Source organism: Lagopus muta, chromosome 3, assembly GCF_023343835.1.
Source record: "Lagopus muta isolate bLagMut1 chromosome 3, bLagMut1 primary, whole genome shotgun sequence".
Classification (NCBI taxonomy): Eukaryota; Metazoa; Chordata; class Aves; order Galliformes; family Phasianidae; genus Lagopus; species Lagopus muta.
In genome coordinates, this window is record NC_064435.1 from 2,302,067 (window position 1) to 2,324,895 (window position 22,829).

Here is a 22,829-nt window from a genome sequence, read left to right on the forward strand (position 1 = left end):
CCATTTCATTCTTGTAGAATCATAGATTCATTAAGATCAGAAAAGACCTCTAAGATCATCTAGTCCAATTGTTGACCCATCCCCACCATGCCACTGAACCATGTCTCTCAGTACCACATCTCTACATTTCTTAAAATCCCCAGGGATGGTGGGTCCATCAGCTCCCTGGGCAGCCTGCTCCAATACCTCACCACTCTTTCAGAGAATAAATTTTTCCCAATATCCAACATCTTGAATATTATTTGCAGTTTTAGTATCCCTTTACAATAAAGGATATGAGAAATACTAACAATTTGAGAAGTACAATAAAGTCACTTCTGTTCTGAGAATGGTTGTATAAGTTGTGATTATTCAGTATTAAAAAAAATAAAAGAAAGAAAGAAAGAAAGAAAAGGAAATAGGAAGGATATTGCCAGATGTAGAAAGAAGTCATAAGGGTTTGATAGCTTATTGTCTCTTTTGATGTAGCAACTAGCATTTATCGGTTCAAATTATCAAATGCTAACCTCTAAACAAAGGAAAAGGACAACTGAATCACACAGTATCTACTTATATGTTCAACTCACTGCTGTAGGACCTTGTAGATAGCCAAACATACAGGCAATCAGAAAGTGACGAGCTAAACCAATGGAAGGAAAAAAATCCATGAAGAATATGTAGACATGAAACTACATACTTTGGCTCTTCTTGTGCCTGAGCCATGAATCTCTGGAGTTTGGGAGAGTATTTGATGATATAACACCAAATGTTCTTTCTATTATTGCACCCTCCTGTAGGCATTATCTCATGGAAAGTGTTTGAGATTGGGTTTTGAGCTAGATGTTCTTCTGTATAGTTTCTCTGGCACCTTACTATCCTCATGCCGGGGCTTCCTGAGACATCTAGATAGCATCAGGCTGTTAAACCATGTTGTCATGAAGGGCAGAATGGAGACGCGTTGGAGGTGTTAATTTAAGCTATCAGCCAACTGTTGGATCTACCACTCCCACACGGGTGTTTGAGGCTTCAGCCATGTCAAACAGTTGACAGGAGATCCCTCAGTTCCCACTTTCTCTCCTTCTATTCTTCCAGTCTTCCCATCACTCAAGGCTGATCTGCCTGTGCTTTTTAAAATATCCATCTGGCATCCACCAGATGCAGCTTTCAAAAGTTATCACTTCATATCAAGGGAGAAAGAAGTCTTTGAATGCTTTTCTCTGGATCTGATGTGCCTGACCATAAGGGCAGGCTGGGAGCTGGCCTTTGTGAGTCAAGGTGAGTTCATCACCCCTTGCTGAGTGCACCGTTTTTAATGGGGGTCAGTGCATCAAGCAGATTGAGGTACAGAGAACTGACCTTTCCTACACGGCTCAGCACAAAAGAATTGTCATAAATCTTCATTTTTGCTGCAGATTTCCTGGCACCAAACTATACCAGTGATTGAATTTTGCCCTATTTCTCCATTCCTAACAGCTATCTGCACCAGCAGAGGAACAGACAATGGCAGATTCAAGATGCTATAGCTTTTCACATACCGACTTGGCTCTGATGTGTCAAATAAAGCACATGTTTCCCCTTTAGGTTCCTTGATTTTTTTTCTGTCTCATTACACCAAGTGGGTTTCTGGTTTACTTGAAAAGCATTTTCAGTGATTATCTCTATTTTGCTGTCGCTATTTTCTCTTGTTTCTTTTTTTTTTTTTTTTTTTTCCAGACTTTTCTGAAAATGATCTCATTAAGAACACCAAACTCCTATTTCTGAAAATGGTTCCTTGAGGTTTCCAAAGGTCTCCCAGCAGGAGAGCTGCTTGTCTCCACTTTCCCTGCAGTTTTACAAACCCCCCAAGTGAGCCCATTAGCAAAAATGGACTGCCCCCAAAAAAATCTACAAAATATGCAACGGCAGCAGCAATACCTCCAAAATATAAGGCTTCAGTAGGCAACAAACTATATCTGCAGACCTCTTCTCTGATGGCAGTTTAATTTTAGGGAAAGGATGAGCTAATGACACAAAGGCGACTGTGGGTGCTTTGTGCATCCTGCAATAACTATGAGGGGACATACTAAAAGGGGTTAGAATATGGTGTCTGAGATAACTCAGTCATTATTCTTGAGAGATAAATACATCTTTGAAAAACAGAATTAATGAAGCTTAGCTGCCTAACTATGCCTGTCACATAGAGTTTTTCTTCTTTCCCTCCATCAGTCTGATGTCTAAAAAATGCTGAGTTCATTAACCTACCCTTTGAGGGGATGACAATACTAGGGCTTATTTAAAATTGTAATTTTAGGTTTAGCTCTTAAAAATCCAGGCTACGCCTAATGGCACTGGTGTCCTTATGTGCAAGGTCCCCATGCTTGAAGCATATCTTTTGACTGGAAGGATGCAGTTCTGTTAATGCCTAAGTGGAATGATCTGATTTTGGGTGAAAAATTGTAATCTTCTCTGTTGTAAACTACACAGATAGAATCAAAGAATCATAGAATGGCTTAGGTTGGAAGGGAACTTAAAGATACCTAGTTCCAAACCCCCTGCCATGCTCAGCATGGCCACCCATCAGATCAGGTTGCCCAGGACCCTATTCAACCTGGCCTTGAACACCTCCAGGGATGAGGCAATCTGAATCTTTGGGTAATCTGAAACATATGGCAGACAGACAGTGATAAAAAGCACCAGACCTGGTATTTAAGATCTCCCTTCATCTGAATCACTTTTTTGATGAGAAAATTCAGTTTTAATGCTGGCTTTAGTGACCTTGTTTTACACAGACAGACATCCAAAAGATCTCGGACACATTTTGTTTAGGCTAATTGGTCAGTTTTGAAAAAATAGAGGTCTGTGTTCACCAAATCCTCATTCCTCGTCAGGCAGAAGGTATTTAGGGCAGAAGTTGTTGAGCTTTATTGGAATGCATCAGGTGAGCTTTTTTGGAATGCAAAAAAGAGGGGGCAATGACCATCCCCTGGTTGTGTCCTGTATAGGTCCAGGCTGATGAAGCAACAGGGGAGCACCTAAGACTTTTGCTTTGGAGCTAAGCACTGAGACAAACAAGTTTCTGTGAATTCAGCCTAAATTTATTTTGCGTCAATTACTGGATATTGCAATTCTGCAATTGTTCTCAGCGTACAAGTCCTGTTGCTTTTCACTGGTATAATAACATTTGCAGATCCCTCTCTGCCTCCACAAACTCACAGTGTGCTATGCTTTCCCCAGATCTTTCTTTCAAGATGGATCGCCCACTGCCACTTCAATCCATCAAAACTTCATTTTCAGAAGGATAAACCTGATGCATTTGGGAATCACTTTTTTTTTTTTAAATAAGCGTTAATAGAAGAGAACAATAAAATGGATAATAAGAAAAAACAGAACAGAAACAGCGAGAAATCCCCTGTAAAAATAACAGGTGCATTAAATTGTGTGGGGGTATGTAGGTATGTATGTAAGACAATAATACACAAACCAGGTGGCATGCTTCATTAGCAATCTACTTGTTCTTGCCAAACAGCTATGGTGAGATTCCTTGAGAGGTTTCCCAGAAGGTCATGAAATTAGTAGTAAACAACACTTCTTAGTGTTTGGAAAATATTGTCTGACTCTGACTAGCAGCCCAACCCCCTTCTGAAGCTTTCTCTGTCTTGTAAAGTCTTGGGAGGAAAATTAGGGAACAAAGAAGGGGGCATAAGAAGAATATAAGCAGAATCCACGGTAATTGGCTTCACATTGAAAACTTAAGAATGATTGCTTGGACAGTAATGTTGTCTTGATATATAAATGGGTTTGTTACTTAACTCTGGTGATTCACGCTGTCAAGCACAGGGATGAGGCAGCTGCTGAATTTGATACCAGGAAGGAATTTTCTCTCCCATAACAGATTGGCAGGGAATTTACAAAGATCAGCCATGCCCTCAATAAACCTGGCCATGAACAACACCTCCAGGGATGGAACATCCACAACTTCTTTGGTCTATAAAAGGGGTCAGCTGTAGCTATAACAATCACTTGGACAAGCAGAGGGTATATTTCAGAGTAGAGCAGCACTATCGTATCTTACTTCATGGTACCAATCATGCCTTCAGAAACAGTGCACAAGCCTTTAGTCTTTTCCCCCACTGCTCCAGTAGCCTATTTGCAAAGGGATGACTTTGGTGGATCAGATGAATAGATTCAGACTAGGTCTTTTCATATTTTTCACATAGTCTCTTTCATATGCATTCCTAAATAGAATCTAATTGAAGCTGCATGAGACCTAGCTGTTGGCTGTTTGGAGTTGATGCTTTTTATTGGCTGCTGTTTTTTCATGGTTTTTTTGTGTTGTTTTTATTCCACCCAGTTTTTAAAAAGTGCTTCAAGAATGTGTTCCAGATGCCAGAAAGGAAAGTGCCAGAAAGAAAAGTAACAAAGGAAAGCAGTGAGGATATTCAATTGAGATGACTTTAGCTGTTCTAAATGGCACAAGCAGTGTGCACAAATACTTAAAGAGAGGAGATGAGAAAGGAAGAGGGAAGAAGTTCTAAGTTGCTCAATGAGTCTCCAAATTAAGGGTAGGGAAGTGCCCCATCAGAGGCTGAACAGAATCCTACCTGGTAGCTCTTAGGTGATTGACTTTAGAGCCTCCATGCTCTCCTCTGCATTCTACTATGCCATAGTACACACTCATTCAGGCCCTTCATGATCAGAAATCATAAATCATCTGAGCAAAGGAAATAGGCACTCTTAAGGTGGGTGAAATGAGGTTGATGTGTCACATCCCTTCTTGATCTAAGCCTTTGTGTCCTAGATGAGCACCCCTCCTGTGTGGGGAGAAGACTTGGTTGCTCCTTGTGGGATCCCTATGCTTTGTGTATGATTGAACAGAAAAATGTAGAGAGATGGCTTTCCTGTGAGGTATGGGAAATACAATTGTGGATTTACACCCTGAAATTTGAAGCTGCCACATCTCTACCTCAGGATGGCTTGATGGAAGTTTGGTGAGCTAACTGAAATGGAAAACATCTTCCAGAAGATTCTGGGCTTGGCAATGTGGAGGTTGGAACTCTCTGTATGTGAATAAGTCACAATTTATATCCTAGTTAAAAGAGAGACCTGATTTTGAACCTGATTTTTCACAGCCTCTGGAAGGCTGCCTTACCTCTAATCTATTCTCCACAATAAAGGATAAACACACTTTTAAGACCCCCTGTGTCCAGAACTAGGGCAGTGGATGGAGGATCATAGAGTCATCATCATGGAGTCATAGAATGGCTTAGGTTGAAGGGGACCATAAAGATCATGAAGTTCCAAATTCCTTGCAGTAGGCAGACTTGCCAATCACCAGATGAGGCTGCCCAAGTCTCTGTCTAACCTGGAACACCACAATGAGCTCTCTCCAAAGCCATCTCTTCTCCAAGCTAAACAAGACCAACTCTCTCAACCTTTTTACCTCAGAGAGGTGTTCCAACCCTCTGATTATCTCCATGCCCCTCCTCTGGACCTGCTCCAATAGCTTTGCATCCTTCCTCTACTAGAGGGCCCAGACCTGAACAGAGTACTCTAGATGGGCTCTCAGAAGGACAGGGCACAGGGGGACAATCTCCTCCCTCTCCCTGCTGTCACCCCTTCTTTGATGCAATTCAGGGTACAGTTGGCCTTCTGGGCTGTCAGGACAAACTGCTGGCTCATGTCCATTCTTTTTTGTCCACCAGAACCCTCCAGTCCTTCTCTCAGGACTGCTTTCAATGAGTTCTTCTCCCAGACTGGGATTGCCCTGACCTAGATGCAGCATTTTGTACTTGGCTTTGTTGAGCCTCATTAGGTTCATATGGGCCCACTTTTCAAGGCTGTTCAGGTCCATCTGGATAGCATCCCTCCGTTCTATCTTGTCAACTGTAGGACAGTGCTTCCTGCATGATTATTGTCAGAAACATGGGGATATCTTTGCCCTCATAAGGCTTGTTGTAACAGGCAAGAAATATCTTTCATATAACATACACACACTGCAGAGAGGACTGGTTAAGGATTTTGGAAAGCAAACAGTGCACGGGAAGGAAGGGGATGCATCTGTTCATTGTAGGGACAAAAAAGTCCAAATCTCAGGGTTTCATCCTCCTTCACAAGCTCCAAAATCACCTAGCATCCCTGCAGAAAGCCTTGCTGCCTTAAAGCAAAGTGATGCTAAGGGGACCTGCCCCCCAACGGGGACCTGCCAACCCCCCCAATGCAGAGCCTGGGGAGAAGGAAAAAAGGCTGTAACCCACTCTGTGGCAGGCACAACACATGAGGAGTCATACCCACAGTCATCCCCATTTCAGCAATGCCCCAGAGGTGCCACCCTGGCTTTCTCCTCCTAACAGCTCACCTAGCAGTCTGTCTCCCTACCCTCTTGCAGGGAGGTAGGGGAAAGGCAGAAGCATGCTGCAGATCCCATCTCCTTTGCATCTGTGCTGTTCATCCCTTTTGTCTGCCCCTCCGCCTGCTCCCACTCCTTCTCCCCCACACTCCCACCCACTCCCATGTCTCATCCAGGGACTGCTTCGGATGCCTCAGGCAGCCACCAGGATGGATACTAACCTGTGCCAGGCTGCTCTTTAAGGAACCCATTAATATGGAGCTGCTGCCTCTCCCTCCCCTTCCTTCCCGCAGCCAAGCTCAGCTGCTGAATAAGCCGACAGAAAAAAAGGGGGTGCAAGGTGAGAAATCCAGGCCACTGCATCCTCCTCCACAGCGTGGGTTGGGTTTTTTGGGAGAAGGTCAGCAGTGAGACTGTCACACATGTCAAGCAGGGAGAAACAGTGACAATCAGCTGAGGAGCAGTGGCACAGTTTGCTGAACACCTCTGCATCTCCCCCCATATCCCTTCCTCTCTCTGTTGCAACATTCCGCGGAGGGCTGAATCCTATTGTGCTGAGAGTGAGCTGCCATTCCCTCCGTAGCATCCACCAGTCTGCATGCAGGAGCCCTGGATGGGAGCAGCCCCTTCTCCCACCCCCATAGCCTTACAGCTGGACTGCCTCTCCCTAAGTCATGGCTGAGGAATATTCAGCCTCCATGAAAAATCAGCCTTCAGGACTTAGGGATCTTTCCCTAAGACAGACATAAGTAAATCTGGCTGGATTTTTTTTTCTTTTTTTTTTTTCCTCTCTCTTTTTTTTTTTTTTTTTTTTCATTCTTTTTTTTTCTTAGTTTTAGTCATTTGGGTATTTACCAGACCTATAGGGGCAAATCTTTAGTGCATTCCTCCTCAGTGGTCTTTCCAGATGCAGTAAGCTTTCCACTCAGGAGAGACAACCTCCATAAGGAGAACGAAGGTTGAGTAAGTTCAAATGAGGAGACAGTAGCAAGGAAGTTGGCGCTAGGATCACCTTGGTCCCCTGTGCATGCTTTCTGTTCCTCCGTACTTTAAGTATCCCCTTCCAAGGGAGTGGTAGACTAACTGTCTCTGGAGGTTTTTAAGAAATGTGTAGATATGGCACCGAGGGACATGGTTTGGTGTGCATAGTGGGGATGGGTTGATGGTTGGACTAGATGACCTTGGAGGTCCTTTCCACCCTTAACGATCCTATGATGCTATGATTCCCCGTCACTGTCATCCTCATGTGGTCTTGGAGCACGGAGCACTATATTCAGGCCATGCTACCCCCGCCCCTTTGAATTTCCAGGTCTAGATCTTTAAATATGACCTACATATGCATACCCAAGTAATGCTCCCTTCATTTAAATGCTCCCAAATGCTCACCTTTTTCAGTGTAAAGATGTGAAGTCACTGCATTGTTTAGTTCCCATGCACCTGATGATTTCCATCCTGAAACCACCAAGGAGTTGTATTCACTGGGGAGTAGTGGTGGGAGATTTTGTAACCAAAAAGAGAGGACATTTAGATTAGACATTTGGAGATTATTTTTTACTCAGAGAGAGGTGAAGCACAGGAACAGGCTGCCTAGAGAATATGTGGATTCTCCATCCCTAAAGGTGCTCAAGGCCAGACTGGATAGAGTAACCTGAACTGGTGGAAGGTGTCCTTGCCCATGGAAATGGGGTGGGAACTGGATGATCTTCAAAGTTTCTTCCTCTCCAAGCCATTATGTGATTCTTTGATTTTACAATCTGGCACTGTGCCAGCATTCTGGGAAGATGAAAAGCTCCAACAGAGCTTTACCTAGCAGCTTGCTCCCCAGCTACTGCTAGTTCTGATCTAACACTTCTTTTAGTGATGTTTGGGGCCTCATATATTTGAAAGTGAGTACAGTCTGCTCCTTGCTGCTCTCATTTCTTCCTCCTCCCCTGAGCCTCCCTGCTGTCCTTAATAATCCGTCTCTTCTTTGTAAGGATTTAAAGAATGGAAACAGAAAAATATGGTTGAATTAGTCTGGGGTGAGGATGCCCTCAATGGGACTCTGTTCCCATCAGAAGAGAAACCTAACACTACGTTTTATTTTATTAGTGAAACAGGCTCCCCAGTTCCACACAAGGCAGCTGCCCTGTTGTTATCTTGAGCTGCCCTGTTGTTATCTTAAGGGGATACAACTTATGCACTGACTCAAACTGTGGTTCCCTGTGCCTAAGAGAGATTAGAAACTGCAAGCAAGGATGCTGAAGGGAAAGCCTTTGTTAACAATGATGTCTGGGGGAGAAGAAAATAAGAGAAGTAGCCTAGAGAAAGGAAAGTAAAAGGTAAAAGATAAAAAAGAGGCAAATCAAGAAATCACTGGGAGATACAATTGCTGAAAGCAGGTAAGTGGTGGTCTTGTTGATGACCTCATGGTGACGATGGCTGTGAGAGCTACAAGCTGTGAACCAATTTACGTCAGTATACAAAGCTCTGAAGTTTGGGCTTTGTTGGGAGCAGCAGCTTTGCGTCCTGCTGTGACCATGTCCACAAAATGGATTAAAATAATACATTTCTCTTTGTTTTAGTTTCAGAAATGTTCCAGTGCTGAAGATACCTGAGTAGATACCTTAGTAGAGCTTTGAACCTGTCCAAGGTGCTGTCTGAACATACCTATGTGGTGAAACTCTACAATGGCTGCAGTAAAGCAGATTTGAAAATGCTTTGGTATTTCAATGTGAGTGAAGGCAAATAATGCATTTAGGGGAGATTATGTGTGCTTGTAGAGAAAACCTGTCTATTTTGTGAGTCAACAATAGATTCATGATTCGGTAAGATAGCAGAAGATCCATGTTTCAGATAGATAAGAGTATTTTTGGATGAGTAAGAGATCTTGCTAAATGAACCCCTAGTATTAATCTAGAGTTCTCTAGCATAGGTTAGAGACATCAGACAGAGGGAAATTAATAAGGGATTTGAAAAGGAGGATAGCATTCAGGTGTTCAAAGGGCCATGGCTTCTCTAGCCACCTTGTAGGAGTGCTGCAATTGAGCATCCAGTAGCTCTGCGTCTTCTCCAGATCTGGACCTGTGATGGTAAAAATGGATTCTAGTACATTGTCTGTGGGACTAATTGATTACAGCCACATCAAGGAAATATCCTGTTACAGACACCCAGGAGGACTCAGTGGCTGAGTGTTGGGATCATGTGGAGGAGAGAAGACAGCATCAAATAATATTAGCCTTGTCTCAAAAACCTCCCATATCTCCTAGCTGCGAGTCAGAAGCTTGGAAATCTTCCAATAAGATGGTCCAGATTCACTGGTGGAAAAACAGGCTCTAACCCTAATACCCTTCCCACATGATCCCATGCAGGAGGAATAACCCATGAAAGTGGTGAGAAAGAGAAAGTCAAAGAGGGTTTTATTGTAGAATGATACCAGGAGCATAGAATGGCTTAGGTTAGAAGAGACGTTAAAGATCACCTAGTTCCAACCGCCCTGCTGTAGGCTGGTTGCCATCCACCAGATTAGGCTGCCCAGGGCTCCATCCAACTTGGCCTTGAACACCTCCATGGATGAGTTATCACAGCTTCCCTGTGCCTCACCCCCCTCTGAGTAAGAAATTTCCTTCTAGTGTCTAATCTAAATCTTTCCTCTTTTAGTTTAAAACCATTCCCTCATGTTCTTCCACTGTTCATGCAAAAAGACAGTGTGCCTTCTGTTTATAAGTTCCCTTTGTGTATTGGATGATCACAGTGAGGTCTCCCCAAGCCTTCTCTTCTCCAGAGCAAAAAATCCCAGCTCCTCAGGCCTTTTTAAACTGTCCAGTGCTGTTTCTTCCCGTGGGAATTGTGTCTCCAAGGAAACTGAATGGGAGCAGGTAAGATATGGGGCAATCTGAGCCACGCTCTCCTCCTCACAGGAGAAGCTGGTGCTTCCAAAGCCATGTGGCTGCACAGCTTCCCTTGGCTCACCAGAGGACCAAGGGTATGGTTTGAAAGTTCAACCATCTGCTGTCAAAAAGAGTTTTGTCCCATTTTCCCTGTGTGCAATCTCCCAGTGCTCTCCTATCATCACCACTAGTCCTTATTTGAACCTGCCTCCTAGATAGAAATGTTAAAGAGCCAATGTTGCAGGAGACAAGGAGACTGATTCCCTGGACCATAGATAAGCCTTAGTGATTTACAATGTCCTGGCAGATGGTGAGGAGCAGAGCTCTCCCAGACACTTGGGATGCTGTACTGGGAGGAGAACAAGGGCTGTGCTCTTCACAGCCACCCCAACACTTTTCCTTATTTAGCAGACCTCTGATTTTCAGTGTTTACTGCTGAGGAGGAGTGAAGAAGCACTAAATTCAGAAACTTTTACTAGAATGCTTAGAGGGGCACCCTGAAGGGGGACAGGTTGGGAAAGAATCAAGAGTGAGACAAAATGTGGTCCAGATTCAGCTCTCAGCCATTTAGCATAAAGGCAGCTGAGCTTTCCCCAGATTTCCATCATAGATCAGATCTGAATTAGGCCTTTAGATATGAGGATTGCTTGTTTTGCTAGCAACAAACATACTCCAACACCTCATCAGTGATTTGCATGGGTGGAAAATGAAGTTCATTTGAAAATGTCTGTTTGTGTTAACCCTACGAGGATCATATCAACCAACACCAAAGTTCATGTTCGTATGGACAAAATACTTGATGCTACCCTTGACTCTCTTGATTTATCTTCAGGCAGTCTTGAGGAGGCAAATGAAGTACTCAGAGGCACTCATTAATGTTTTTTCTGCCTGGAGAGAATGCAAAAATAACAAAGTTTCCATTAAATAAAGGGGAAAAGAAAAGAGACAGAAGATATTTTTAGTCTAAAAACAAAATACTCTATCATCCCCAGGAAGGAGAGCTTTTCAGTTGAAAAGACAAAAAAGAGAGAACTTGCACGCTCCTCCACACCAGAAGGAGTGGTACAAATAATAAGAGTAATTACTATGATTATTGTTAATATTGATAGCAGACTGCCCTCAGCTCCCTGCTTGTTTCCCAACCTTCCCAGCATGTGACGTGTGGGCCCCGGGTGTTGTGGACAATGGGTGGCCATGCCAGGTGGGTAGGAACAATGAAGCCACTGACGCGAACTGTGCGTTGAATGCAGAGTTCTGTGTTGTGAGTGCCAACTTCAATGCAATAAAGTGTTCCAGGGATGGAAGTGGTTGAATAGGGATGTGTGGTGTAAATAAAACGTGTTATTATTGTTGCTTATATATATATAAATAACAAAGCCCAACAGTTTGGTTTCTCTTTTTCTTCTCTTCTTGAGGATTTTGCTACAAGAGAAACAAATGATTGGACAGCTTTCTGCAGTAAACTATGGGTGGATCAGTAGGGGAAGGGTTGTGATTCCTTTCTTTCTTTTTTTTTTCTTTTTTTCCTTCTAGAAGAAAGAAGTATTTCTGGATGTGAAAGAGAAAATTCTATCACAGCAGCTGTAGGTTAAAACAAAAAACCCCTTGTTCGCCAGTGGAAGAAATCCCTGGAAAAGGTATGGGACTCATTGCACATTTATGTTCAGATTTCTAACTTAAGGCTCTTCACACAGTCCCTGATGAAGGATGGGGACCTCCAGATATTCAATGAAGGAATGCTGTGCACACCACAGTGAATAATCGGAGTATTGGTATTGCATAACACAGAACCCAGCAGAGCTCTTCTGAGCATTGAATGCTTAAAGATTGTATGGCTACTGCCCCTTAAACATCTCCGTGCATTGAAATCTTCCCTTCCCACTGACCCACCAGGCTCACGTGGCTCACAGATCAGGCTCATCCCTGTGTGTTGTCCTGTCATGAGATAGAATTGGGAAGGAAAAATCATAGAATCATCGTAGAATCACAGAATTATAGAATCATGGAATGTCTTGGGTTGGAAGGAATCTCAAGGATCATCCAGTCCCAACCCCCTTGCCACAGGCAGGTCTGTCAGCTGCCAGACCAAGTACTGGATCAGATTGCCCAAGGCCACATCCAACCTAGCCTTATACATCCTCAGGGACAGGGCATCATTCCCCATCCATGGGCAAGATGGGTCTTCGGCAAAATACCCTCCCTCACCAGGAAGGTTCCAATGCTGACTATGGCTCAGTTATCCTGTTTTTTTTGCTCTCTTTCTCTGCAACGGGGTTTTCTGTTACTTCTTGCTGCCATACAATTAGGCTGTCAGACTTTCTTTCTCTCTCTTCATGTTTTGGGCCTGATCCTAATCTCCTGTGCTTTAACACGGTTGGGAAGCTCTATAGAGACAACCCACATTGACAGCATCCCTGCTGAGCCGAGATGTGGCTTTTACTATTTTCTCTCCCTTCCTTATTTCAGCTCAGCTGCTTTGGAGGAATTTATCCCTGCTCAGTGCTCTCCCATTTCCTTTCTCACTTCAAACCTCCCTTTTTCTTATTCTTATCCCCTTGTCTCTCTGTGAAGCCATGGAATAAAAATGCTGTAGCAGTAAAAGCCTCCTTCCCAACTTGCCCCATACCTCCTGTCCCTCCATGCCTATCATTCTGTCTGTGCTACAAAACTATCTATCTGCCTCAAATTCCTTTCCTTGTCAGCTCTCAGTGTTCTATCTCATCGTCCTCCTGTCTCTTCCGGCTCTCCTCTCTTCTCCTCCTCTTCCCACACACCTTACTTTAATTAGAAAGACAATGAAAATTCTTATCGCTATATATTAATCAGACATTCCTCAGCAGGTCCAGAAGGAAAACCCCCCTTTCCTCCTCCTCCTCGGTCTCCCCCACCACCCCTTCTGCAAAAGAATAGCACACAGATTCGGAGGAGGGCTCAGTGAGAAAGGTGCAAAAGGAAGTGAACCCAGACACCTGGTCAAGCTGGAGAAATGTACCAACAGAATTGTTCCAACATTCCACAAGGATATGATATTCAGGAGCAGCTTCCTATGCTTGGCAAGAAAGAGTTTTTGGCAGCGACTTACTGGCTGGGGCCAAAAAATGGATCTGAGAGTGCTGGGAGACAATAAATTGAGCATGATCCAGCAGAGTGTCCAAGAAGCAAAAAAAAAAGATGACCTGGACTGAGATAGCATAAGCATAGCCAGGAGATCAATAGAAATCATTAATCTCCTCTTTTCAGGATGTATTAGACCATAACCAGATTTGTGCTCCTCAGTACAAGACATGTTCAGTTGGACCAAGTTCAGTAAGGGATGTTGAGGTGGTCAGGGTTGGGATGTTTGATATTGCTCATTGTGGGACCAAGGCTTGTTCCTCCCGGAGAAGGGATAGCTTCAGGGGACCAAACTTTGGTTCTGTACCTGTGTGGAAGTTATCATGGAAAAAACAGAGGTCAGTGGTGAGAAGACAAGAGATATCAGGCATAAAGTGAGACAAGACACTCAATCTGGATGTAAAGAGAAATAACCATCCCAGGAGCTTTCAAGATCTGTCAGGATAAGGCCCTGAACAACATCATCTGACCCTGGAGCTTCTGACACTACTAGGAACAGGAGGTTGGTCTAGGAACATCCTAAGATTCCTTTCAGCCTTAATTATCTAGTTTGGACAGAGTTTGAATTTGGGGTGGATCTGTGTGGAGCCAGAAGTTGAACTCAGGGATCACTGTGAGTCCCCATTAATTCAGGATAGACTAAGATTTTATGATTCTAATTGACAGAAGATGCCATTTAGTCCCTGATGAATCCTCCCACCCTGAAAACTGAAGGAAAATGAAAGACAGTTATCAGGGGCTGGAATACCATTCACTGGTATTTTCTTAAGGGTAATTTCTGAAGATCCTGGGTTAAAACCTTTCCGGAGAATAATCTTATTCTAAACCAGAGATAATAGATTGCATAGACTCTCTCAGTTTCTGTGGTATTTTATAGGAAACATAGGTTTAAGGAGGATTCCCTAGGGTATAGAATTTTCAGCATAAAAGCCTATTGATCTGTCCCACATCCCTGGATAATCTCCTTTTTAACCCTTTCTAAACACAAACACAGATGTACAAACATTTCACGCCCAGGAAAGCTGGGTGAATGTGGAGAAATAAGGAAGACAGATGGCATAGCAGCCTGTCATTCTTACCCCTAGTATCATATGTGTGGGATAAAGTGGCATTAGGAGGGTCTGCTGGATTAGGAATCCTGGGTTTCTACCCTCAGACTTTTGAGCTGTTCCTTTCTTACTGGCACTCCCCACCTTAACTCGACCACATAGCCCCAGATAACCCTCCTGTTTACCCCAGTAGCCAGAATCATTTGTTCATGTGCCAACTCTGCATCATCTGATAGGGAACAGATGTATTCTCATGGAGCACATGGATATGGTGGGAAGGGATGTTCTGACCTCCAGTCTCTCGTGGCATTCATCCCAACATGCTGTTTAAACACCACCACTTTCCTCTTAGGGGACTCTACCTTCACCAAATGCACTGAGATCCCCCTTCAGGACCATCACCTCTGCATTTTGCTCTGACCAACAGAAAACATGTGGCAAGGAACCAAGGGAGCAGGGACCCATTCTAAGTCTGCCTGGCACATTGCCACCATCTCGAGCAGAGGCAAGGCACCTCCTCGGTGGCAACAAGCTTGAAACCTCTTTTTAGGTAATATTCATGAATTAGCATCCCATTACCTCCGGTCACTGTCATTGGGAGGGGACGAGAAGCCCCGGATGTCCTCAGAACCTCTCCGGGGAGGTTCCGGCGGGGAACTCTCACGGATTAGGGAATCCTTTATCTTTGGCTTACATAAGTCCCCGGGTCTCCTTTTATGGTTAGCTTTTCCTGCTTTGTCAGGAGCAAAGAACAAATGTAGCTTCATCTGCGCTTGTGGGTTGGCTAACTGATTAAGCATCTGATTCAAGCTAAGTACGGAACAGGCTTTTGATGGGCGGATTTAATTTGGTGTAAAAACCAGGATGCCATCCCCCTCCCTGACCGAATATTCCCAAGATAGTGGTTGGTCTTGTGCAATTAAGCAGTGGGGATGACTCCCACCTGCCAATGCTTTAGAAAAGTCCAGAGTGCTGCAGTGTGTACTGATGTGGCTCCTTTGAGTATTTCCCCCTTTTCCTTCCCCCCTCCTTTCCTTTTCTTTTTGTCTCTCTCTCTCTCTCTCCTTTTTTTTTTTTTTTTTTTCCTGCTGAATTGTCACCATTTCCAAGCATGTGCACTAGGAGTGAGCAGCTCTGTGTGTGTGTGTGTGCATGCATGTGAGGGCATGCGGGGGGACCGTGGGCATCTGCCTTGGTGTGACACACTGAATTCCTCCTCATCTCTCCCTCTGAGAACCCTGCCAGGAGAAGCATGCTAATGATGACCTTGCTGAGTAAATAGTTGTGGCATGAATAAGTGTTTTTCCTGCAATCCGAAAGGCGGAAGGTGCGATTACTCATCCATCTATCCAACTGTCTCCAGCACCTTTCAAGTGCTTCTCGCATCGAGTCTGGGGGCGTAGGCGAGGGGGTGGGAAGCGAGGGGAGGCTGCCAAGATCTGGGTTGCCACAGACACCGGCCTCGCTTTTCCTCCAATGAATGCTGTGCTGAGAGTGCGAGAGGAGGCAGGGCAACACCCACATGTTGAGCTGTGTGGGGTATAAGTAGATGGAAGTGCCTGGACTAGTGGCAGTTCAGACAGGGAAGAGAAGCAGAGCTCTGTGCATCTATACCGAAAGCAATTTTGTCTCGACAAGTTTACCGGAGAAGAAATCATCAGGATTTTTTTTTTTTTTTTTTTGCAGCACTAACAGCTTCCAGCTTCTGTGAGCATCGCTGTGTTTCAACGAGCGGGGACTGCATGCTGTTTGAGATTCTCAGCTACGGACAAGCAGGTAGAGGGCACGCGTTTGGGGTCAGACGTCTTAGCCAACTCCTCTCCTTGTGCTCCTGAAGGATCCTCGCTCTCTCTGGGACACTCTGAGCACGTGAGACCGGCGTTTCCAGGAGGAGAAATTTGCCTCCAACTCTCTCTGCGATCCACGGGGACTGAACAGCTCGCTCTGTGGTGATATCTGATTTGGTTGTGTTTGTGTCTAAAAGTCCTTTGAGGGGGGTTTAGAAGTCTCTGTGTGTTGCTTGGGAAGTGCTGTGTTGAGGTTTTTAGGAGCAGGCTCTAGGGCCAAGGCTTATAACCCAGTTCTGTCTGTGTTCCGTACTTATACAGTAGGAGCCATGCAGCTGGACAATGTCACCAATGCAGGCATCCACTCCTTCCAGGGGCACCGTGGAGTGGCCAACAAACCCAATGTGATCCTACAGATAGGGAAATGCAGGGCAGAAATGTTGGAGCATGTCAGGAGGACCCACCGGCACCTCCTGTCCGAAGTCTCCAAGCAGGTAGAGCGTGAGCTGAAAGGTTTGCAGAAATCAGTGGGGAAGTTAGAGAATAACTTAGAGGACCACGTGCCAACCGATAATCAGAGATGGAAGAAGTCCATCAAGGCCTGCCTGGCTAGGTGTCAGGAGACCATTGCTCATCTGGAGAGGTGGGTCAAGAGAGAAATGAATGTTTGGAAGGAGGTCTTTTTCCGTCTGGAGAAGTGGGCGGACCGTCTGGAGTCCATGGGAGGCAAATATTGTCCTGGGGAGCATGGCAAACAGACCATGTCTGTTGGGGTGGGAGGCCCGGAGATAAGGCCAAGTGAAGGTGAGATATATGATTATGCCCTTGATATGAGCCAAATGTATGCACTGACCCCTGCTCCTGGGGAGGTGCCCAGCATCCCCCAGGGCCATGATTCCTACCAGTGGGTCTCTGTGTCAGAGGATGCTCCAGCATCCCCAGTGGAGACTCAGATCTTTGAGGATCCCCATGAGTTTCTGAGCCACTTGGAGGAGTACTTAAAGCAGGTGGGTGGGACAGAGGAGTACTGGCTGTCTCAGATCCAAAACCATATGAACGGTCCAGCTAAAAAGTGGTGGGAGTACAAGCAGGACTCTGTCAAGAACTGGGTTGAGTTCAAGAAAGAGTTCTTGCAGTACAGCGAGGGGACTCTGACAAGGGATGCTATCAAGAGGGAGCTGGATCTACCCCAGAAAGAGGGAGAACCCCTGGACCAGTTCCTCTGGCGCAAGAGAGACCTGTACCAGACCCTCTATGTTGATGCAGATGAGGAGGAGATTATTCAGTACGTGGTAGGAACCCTCCAGCCCAAACTGAAGCGCTTCTTGAGCTATCCCTTGCCCAAGACCTTAGAGCAGCTGATTCAAAGAGGGAAGGAAGTCCAAGGCAGCATGGACCACTCAGAAGAGCCCAGCCCTCAGAGGACCCCCGAGATTCAGTCTGGGGACTCTGTAGAGAGCATGCCTCCCTCCACCACTGCCAGTCCTGTGCCAAGCAATGGGACACAACCCGAGCCCCCTAGCCCACCAGCTACTGTCATATGAGCTAGCTGGTGGAGACAGCAATCTGGGTTACATGAGAGGGAGAAAAGGGCATATTTAGGAAGCTTCTGCTCAAAGAGAGGTTCTGGCTGAGACATGACATGAGGTGTGCTCAGCCCAACAGCCCATAGCAAAGGAATTAACTTTGCTTGTGGGGGGAGGGTGGTGAAGGGGGAGAGGCACCTTAGAATGTGGTTGCCCACTTCACATGAGCCACACAATCCAGTGGTGCTGGAGATGCTACTTGCACCACTGCAGGGAATGGACTATTTTATAAGACCCATGACAAGAAACTAGAGACAATTCCCCAAATTCAGAAGCAATTACTTGGCACTGGCGGCTTTCAAGGACTTCAGATGAGCGCAGCTATTGGCTGAGGGTTCCTACCCATCTGGATCTCTTCTCCTTCTCCCCTCCCTCTTCTGAAGAGGTGTCCTTCTTCTGAGAGGACATCCTTCTTTTGACCCTTGTCCATTTCTATTTTACCACTGGGCTTCTGTTTACTTGACAGTCTCCTATTCTATCTTGATCTAAAGGACTAAATTTTTTTTATTATTATTTCTTTATTTAAGAAGAAATGCTATGACTTCATGAAAAGAAAACTTTATGAATTTGGATAATTTTCAGTGGTTTTAATTCTACTGTGCCTAACACCTGCTTTAATGCTTTTGCACCCAAGAGGACAGTTTACTCCTTATCTTAGTTTCTGTTCACTCAAATCGAGGTCACTGCAGTGCAGAAGCAAATTTCACCCTTTCTCTGCACATTATGCTGTGCATTCAGCAGTAAATAGTTTCAGATTAAATTCTGAGTTCATTTATTGAAACGAGAATGTATCTCCCTTCAGAGAAGGGAGAGTGTCAAGGTGGAGAGAGAAAACACTAGAGAGATTTTAGCAGATGGGGGGGGAGGGGTTTAAGGGAAATAAATCCTTATATTTTGAATGAAACAAACAAACACATCCTAAATCCAGAGCAAAATATTCCCAGAGCAGCAAATCATGTCCATGCTGATGAGTGGAGACAACACTCCTGGAGACAGGAACTTCTGCCATATAAAAGCAAAGCTAAGTGAAAAGAGGAGCTGTATGTCCCAGCACAGGCTCAACCTGTGCATCGTAAAGAAGAACTTGTGCTTTAACAGACAGACTCAAAACACTCTTGGAAAGTCTGGCATCTCTGTCCTGGAGCACCTGAGAACAAAGCATTGTCTGCTCACACAGAACTACCACAGGAATGTGCCAAGGATGGAGGCAGGCTTGGACTTGGTGACATTTTCCATGTTGAGACAGCAATGCTCAGTCTTCACCTCGCTTTGACCAATGCCTGATGATGGGAGTTAGAGATGAAATTGCTATGAGAATTATGAAATTTGGCTCTTTGAAGCTTCTCAAGGTTGGACACATCTTGAGCATCATCTGCATTCATCACCAGACCAAATAAGAAACATCTCTGCAAGGAGATACAGCAGTGATGCAGCAACAAGACTGCCCCTGGGATGTTCCTGGCACTGCAACAGTAGCAATAGTGGCTTGGAAGACCTTTGGCTTACTTTCTTCCTAGAGGCTGAAGGTAGGACAACTTTCTGACATTGTTCTGTCTGCACTGCTTAGACCTAAGTTAGCCTGTCCAGTGGGAGCCTTACACTGGAATATATGGGATGTAGAGTGCTGTAAATGGCAAGGTAGAGCTTGGAGGAAAAGAAAGGAGGGACAACCAAAGGGAAATAAAGGACAGTGAAAAGAAAAGGTTTCCATACACAGTAATCTTACACATTCCTATTAATGTGGGGAAGGAGTGGGAATGATCTGCCCCATGAAGTTCTGGGCTTGAGTGCCCAGCTGTGACAACACATCACAGGTCCATAACATAGCCCAAAGTTAATGCATATCTGTTCTGCACATCTGCCTAGATGTAAGTTTTTGTTAGGAGAAGCGAGGGCTCTCCTCATACTTGTTATTAGTGAATGTGAATTAGTCTGCAGTGGCTGTGTCTGTAGAGAGAAATGAGCAGTTCTTACTAATGACCTGGAATGGGTGGTGGAGGAGTGGGTGTCACTGCTGAGGATGAGCTGGCCATGCATTACAAACATTATCTTCTCTTGATTACAGTGACTCACTCAGATTCTCCTCTGAGGAAAAAATCACAATGCTCAAGACTCAGAAGGAAAGCCAAAGGGAAAAGACTTCAAAACCAATGGTTCAACATGGGACCTGCTGCCAGGATCCCCAGCCACCCAGTGCCAGATCCACTGTCTGAATGAAAGCCTGGTACAGGTAATTACCTCTCCTTTTATCCTTATGGGCCTTTCTTAACCTCTTCATATCCCTACTCAAGATATTGAATAGCCCACGTGCAAATATCTGTGCTGGTCTTGGGACCTCAGAACTAAGTCTGAGACCTCAGCCACAAAGGTCTATCTCAACCAGATAGTGGGATTTCAGCTGCTTAATTTAGGAACACAAGCATCAGTCTCAGTGATTAATGCCCTGGGAGTGGTATATGCCCTGCCTTATTTTTTGCTGGACCACTGCAAACGCTTAAACTAAAATGCCTAATGGGACTTCCAGCCCTTGAGCACCTTGTGGGCACAGCTGATTATAAACCTGTCTCCTGAGAAATCCCTTGTACTCACCACTTTGGAAATCTAACCTGAGCTGTGTCATCTTTTTTCTTTTAGAGATTCCTGCTGCGCCTGTTACTGAGTTTCCTTCTCTGTGCCCAAGAGTCATGTCTTCCCAGGTGATAAGCAAGCACTGCTAGAAGACAGGGCAAAGTGAGCACCAAAGAGCCTTTCATGCAGTGCCATACTCAAGATGCTGAGAGCCTTGAGTGAGTGAAAGGTGGAGCCACTTCCAACAGGATGAAGAAGAGGCTGAGCTGGTCCAGCTAGTCCAAGTGAAGAAGAGAGTGTTAAGAAAGAGAAACCAGGAGGCAGAACAAAAGAGCCAAATCTGGGCTTTGAGGACAGCAAGGATGCTGGGCTTGTAGTGACTGTCTGTTGATATGATACCATACCTCTGCCATCTGCGGCCACTGAGAAATCTTCACTGGATTATCAGTTAGAAAAAAACTTTCCTGATTAACTTTGCTAAATGAATGACCCTACAAAGGCTACGAACCCTCCATGCTCTCAAGGCTGTAACTCATTTTTCCTGAGTTGAGGGTCGCTTCATTTCATGCGGGTATCAGTTTTCAAACCTCAAACAGCTCTGGGGGTTTGGAGAAGCATCCTGAGGTTCAGATGCTTGTCTGAACTGCTTGAGTTTGCACAACAGGACCAGCTGTCTTGCCAAAAGGGACGCTCTTGTGAGACAGCAGGTACTTCCTGGATCTGCATGGGCCAGAGTTACTGCAAGAACCAGGGTTCTTGAGTTGGCTTTGGTGTGGCTGCTTCCATCCAGACCCAGGGAGTGCAAAAGGTGCATGAAAGACAGTATGTGAATTGAACCAAGCCTTTTTGCAAGACAGTTTTGGTTCACATCTCATCTGAAAGGATCCAGTTGGTTCCTCTCTCTTCCAGAGCCAACTGTCCTGGGTATGTGTGTGTGCGTGTCAGTGTGAGTGTGTGTGTTTTGAGCCAACAAATCTACTTAACCAAATTTTCAGTTGTTCTGTTGTGTTTAAACTAAGCCAATGGAACTTAATGTGCATTTCAACATTGCTCAACAGAAATGTCCAGGACTAGAAAATTATTTGAAAACATGTAAAATTCAAGTTGGTAGGCATCATTCCAAGGTCAATATGAAGTTTGATTTTGAGGTGCTTAATTTCTACAGTCCTTCTCAAGGAATCTAACTGCCTCAATAAGCATTTTCTATATCTATAGACTTTCCAATGAATTAGCCTGCCTGTGCTACTTGATTTGGTCCTGAGCTTTATACATTTTGAACTGACTTTGTGAAATGTGCACAAGTAAATATCCTTGGCTGATTTTATTTCAGTTATTGCTCCTAGCTGACTGGAGCTTTACTTGTAGCACCCTGGTTTATATTACCAGTTTCTCCAGGAAGGACTGGTAGTTTGTTTTGCTGGGGCAAAGTCATGTGAATGAAGAAGTGTGTATGTGTTGTGCCTGTGAAACTTTAGCGAATTTCAATTACTGGATTTTTGTTCCTTAGGCAATTTTACATTTGATTCTGACACAACTACCTTAGAGTTTTTATTTTTACTAGAAATATTATTAATTCAAACAACCTTGTACAAAAGGCAAACGCACTGCAGGTTATAGGGGTTGAAGCCAAAGGTCTTTGTAAGCTGACATCACTTGCCCTAGATCTGACTGTATCAGACAGCATATTCCTCACATGTTATGTTGGAGTTACAAGATCACACCAAGCCACTAGAACCTGTGAATAGAATAGTGCTACACTTTATTTGCTATTGTAGCAAAGCCTTTTGTAGATTTATACAATAAAACTTTGAAATATCTGCTTCAAATGCTTTGTACCTTGTTTTCTTATCTTTCTTCTTTGGTTCCTGGGACACTCAAGTATTTATTGCTCTCTGATACTTTAGTCTTGTCAGTCATCTGGGCTTATTGGGGTCATAAATCTTACTCCAGAGTTGACATAAAAATTGAATGTACAGTGCCTTTTGAGAAGAGGGTTTAGATGTGGATAAGGAGGTGATTTAATTGTTTTATTTAGCCCCTCATATTGGGTCACATGTGGCCCAGGAGTCTGGGAAACATGGGACTGTGGATTGTGCAGATTCTTTTTGCATACAGCAAAGAGAAAGTTGACTGAAACAGAAGGCAATCACATCCACCCACGACTGAGAGGTGATTTGCATGGATGAGCTGAGGCAAGTCAGGACAACTTAAAGAGGTTGCTAGGCCTGAGTTAACTACCTGATATTTAAAACGACTGCAGCAGTCAGAATTGCCAGCGCTCAACAGCACAGATATCCAGGAGCTGTTACTAGGCTAGTGCTTTGCTACTTGGTGTATTCCTTTACAGTGGAGATATTCTTCATTCCCTGGGTTCATAACCTATAAAATACTTCCAGGTCGTCAGGACTGAGGGAAGGGAACATGTCAGGGGAAACAGCTCAGAGAGCTTTAAATGTATTTCTGCAATAGGCTAAGTTCAAAGATCTGGTCCCAAAGACCTTCATCCCATGGGACACTGCCAAATGCATCTCCCTGGTATTCCCTTTGGTGGA

General features: G+C 44.5%; 1 protein-coding gene across 1 annotated transcript; it reads left to right on the plus strand.

Moving 5' to 3' along the window:
- The first annotated feature begins 15,925 nt into the window (after positions 1–15,925).
- On the plus strand, positions 15,926–22,091 carry ARC (activity regulated cytoskeleton associated protein). The gene is made up of 3 exons (XM_048938865.1): positions 15,926–19,235; positions 19,775–19,939; positions 20,344–22,091. Exon 1 carries the CDS (start codon positions 16,453–16,455, stop codon positions 17,665–17,667), a length of 1,215 nt encoding a protein of 404 aa, XP_048794822.1. The 5' UTR covers positions 15,926–16,452; the 3' UTR covers positions 17,668–19,235; positions 19,775–19,939; positions 20,344–22,091.
- The last annotated feature ends 738 nt before the right edge of the window (positions 22,092–22,829 follow it).

What these genes read in the sequence shown, in the direction of transcription:
- ARC (XM_048938865.1), top strand. Translation starts at nt 16,453, where the DNA reads ATGCAGCTGGACAATGTCACCAATGCAGGCATCCACTCCTTCCAGGGG.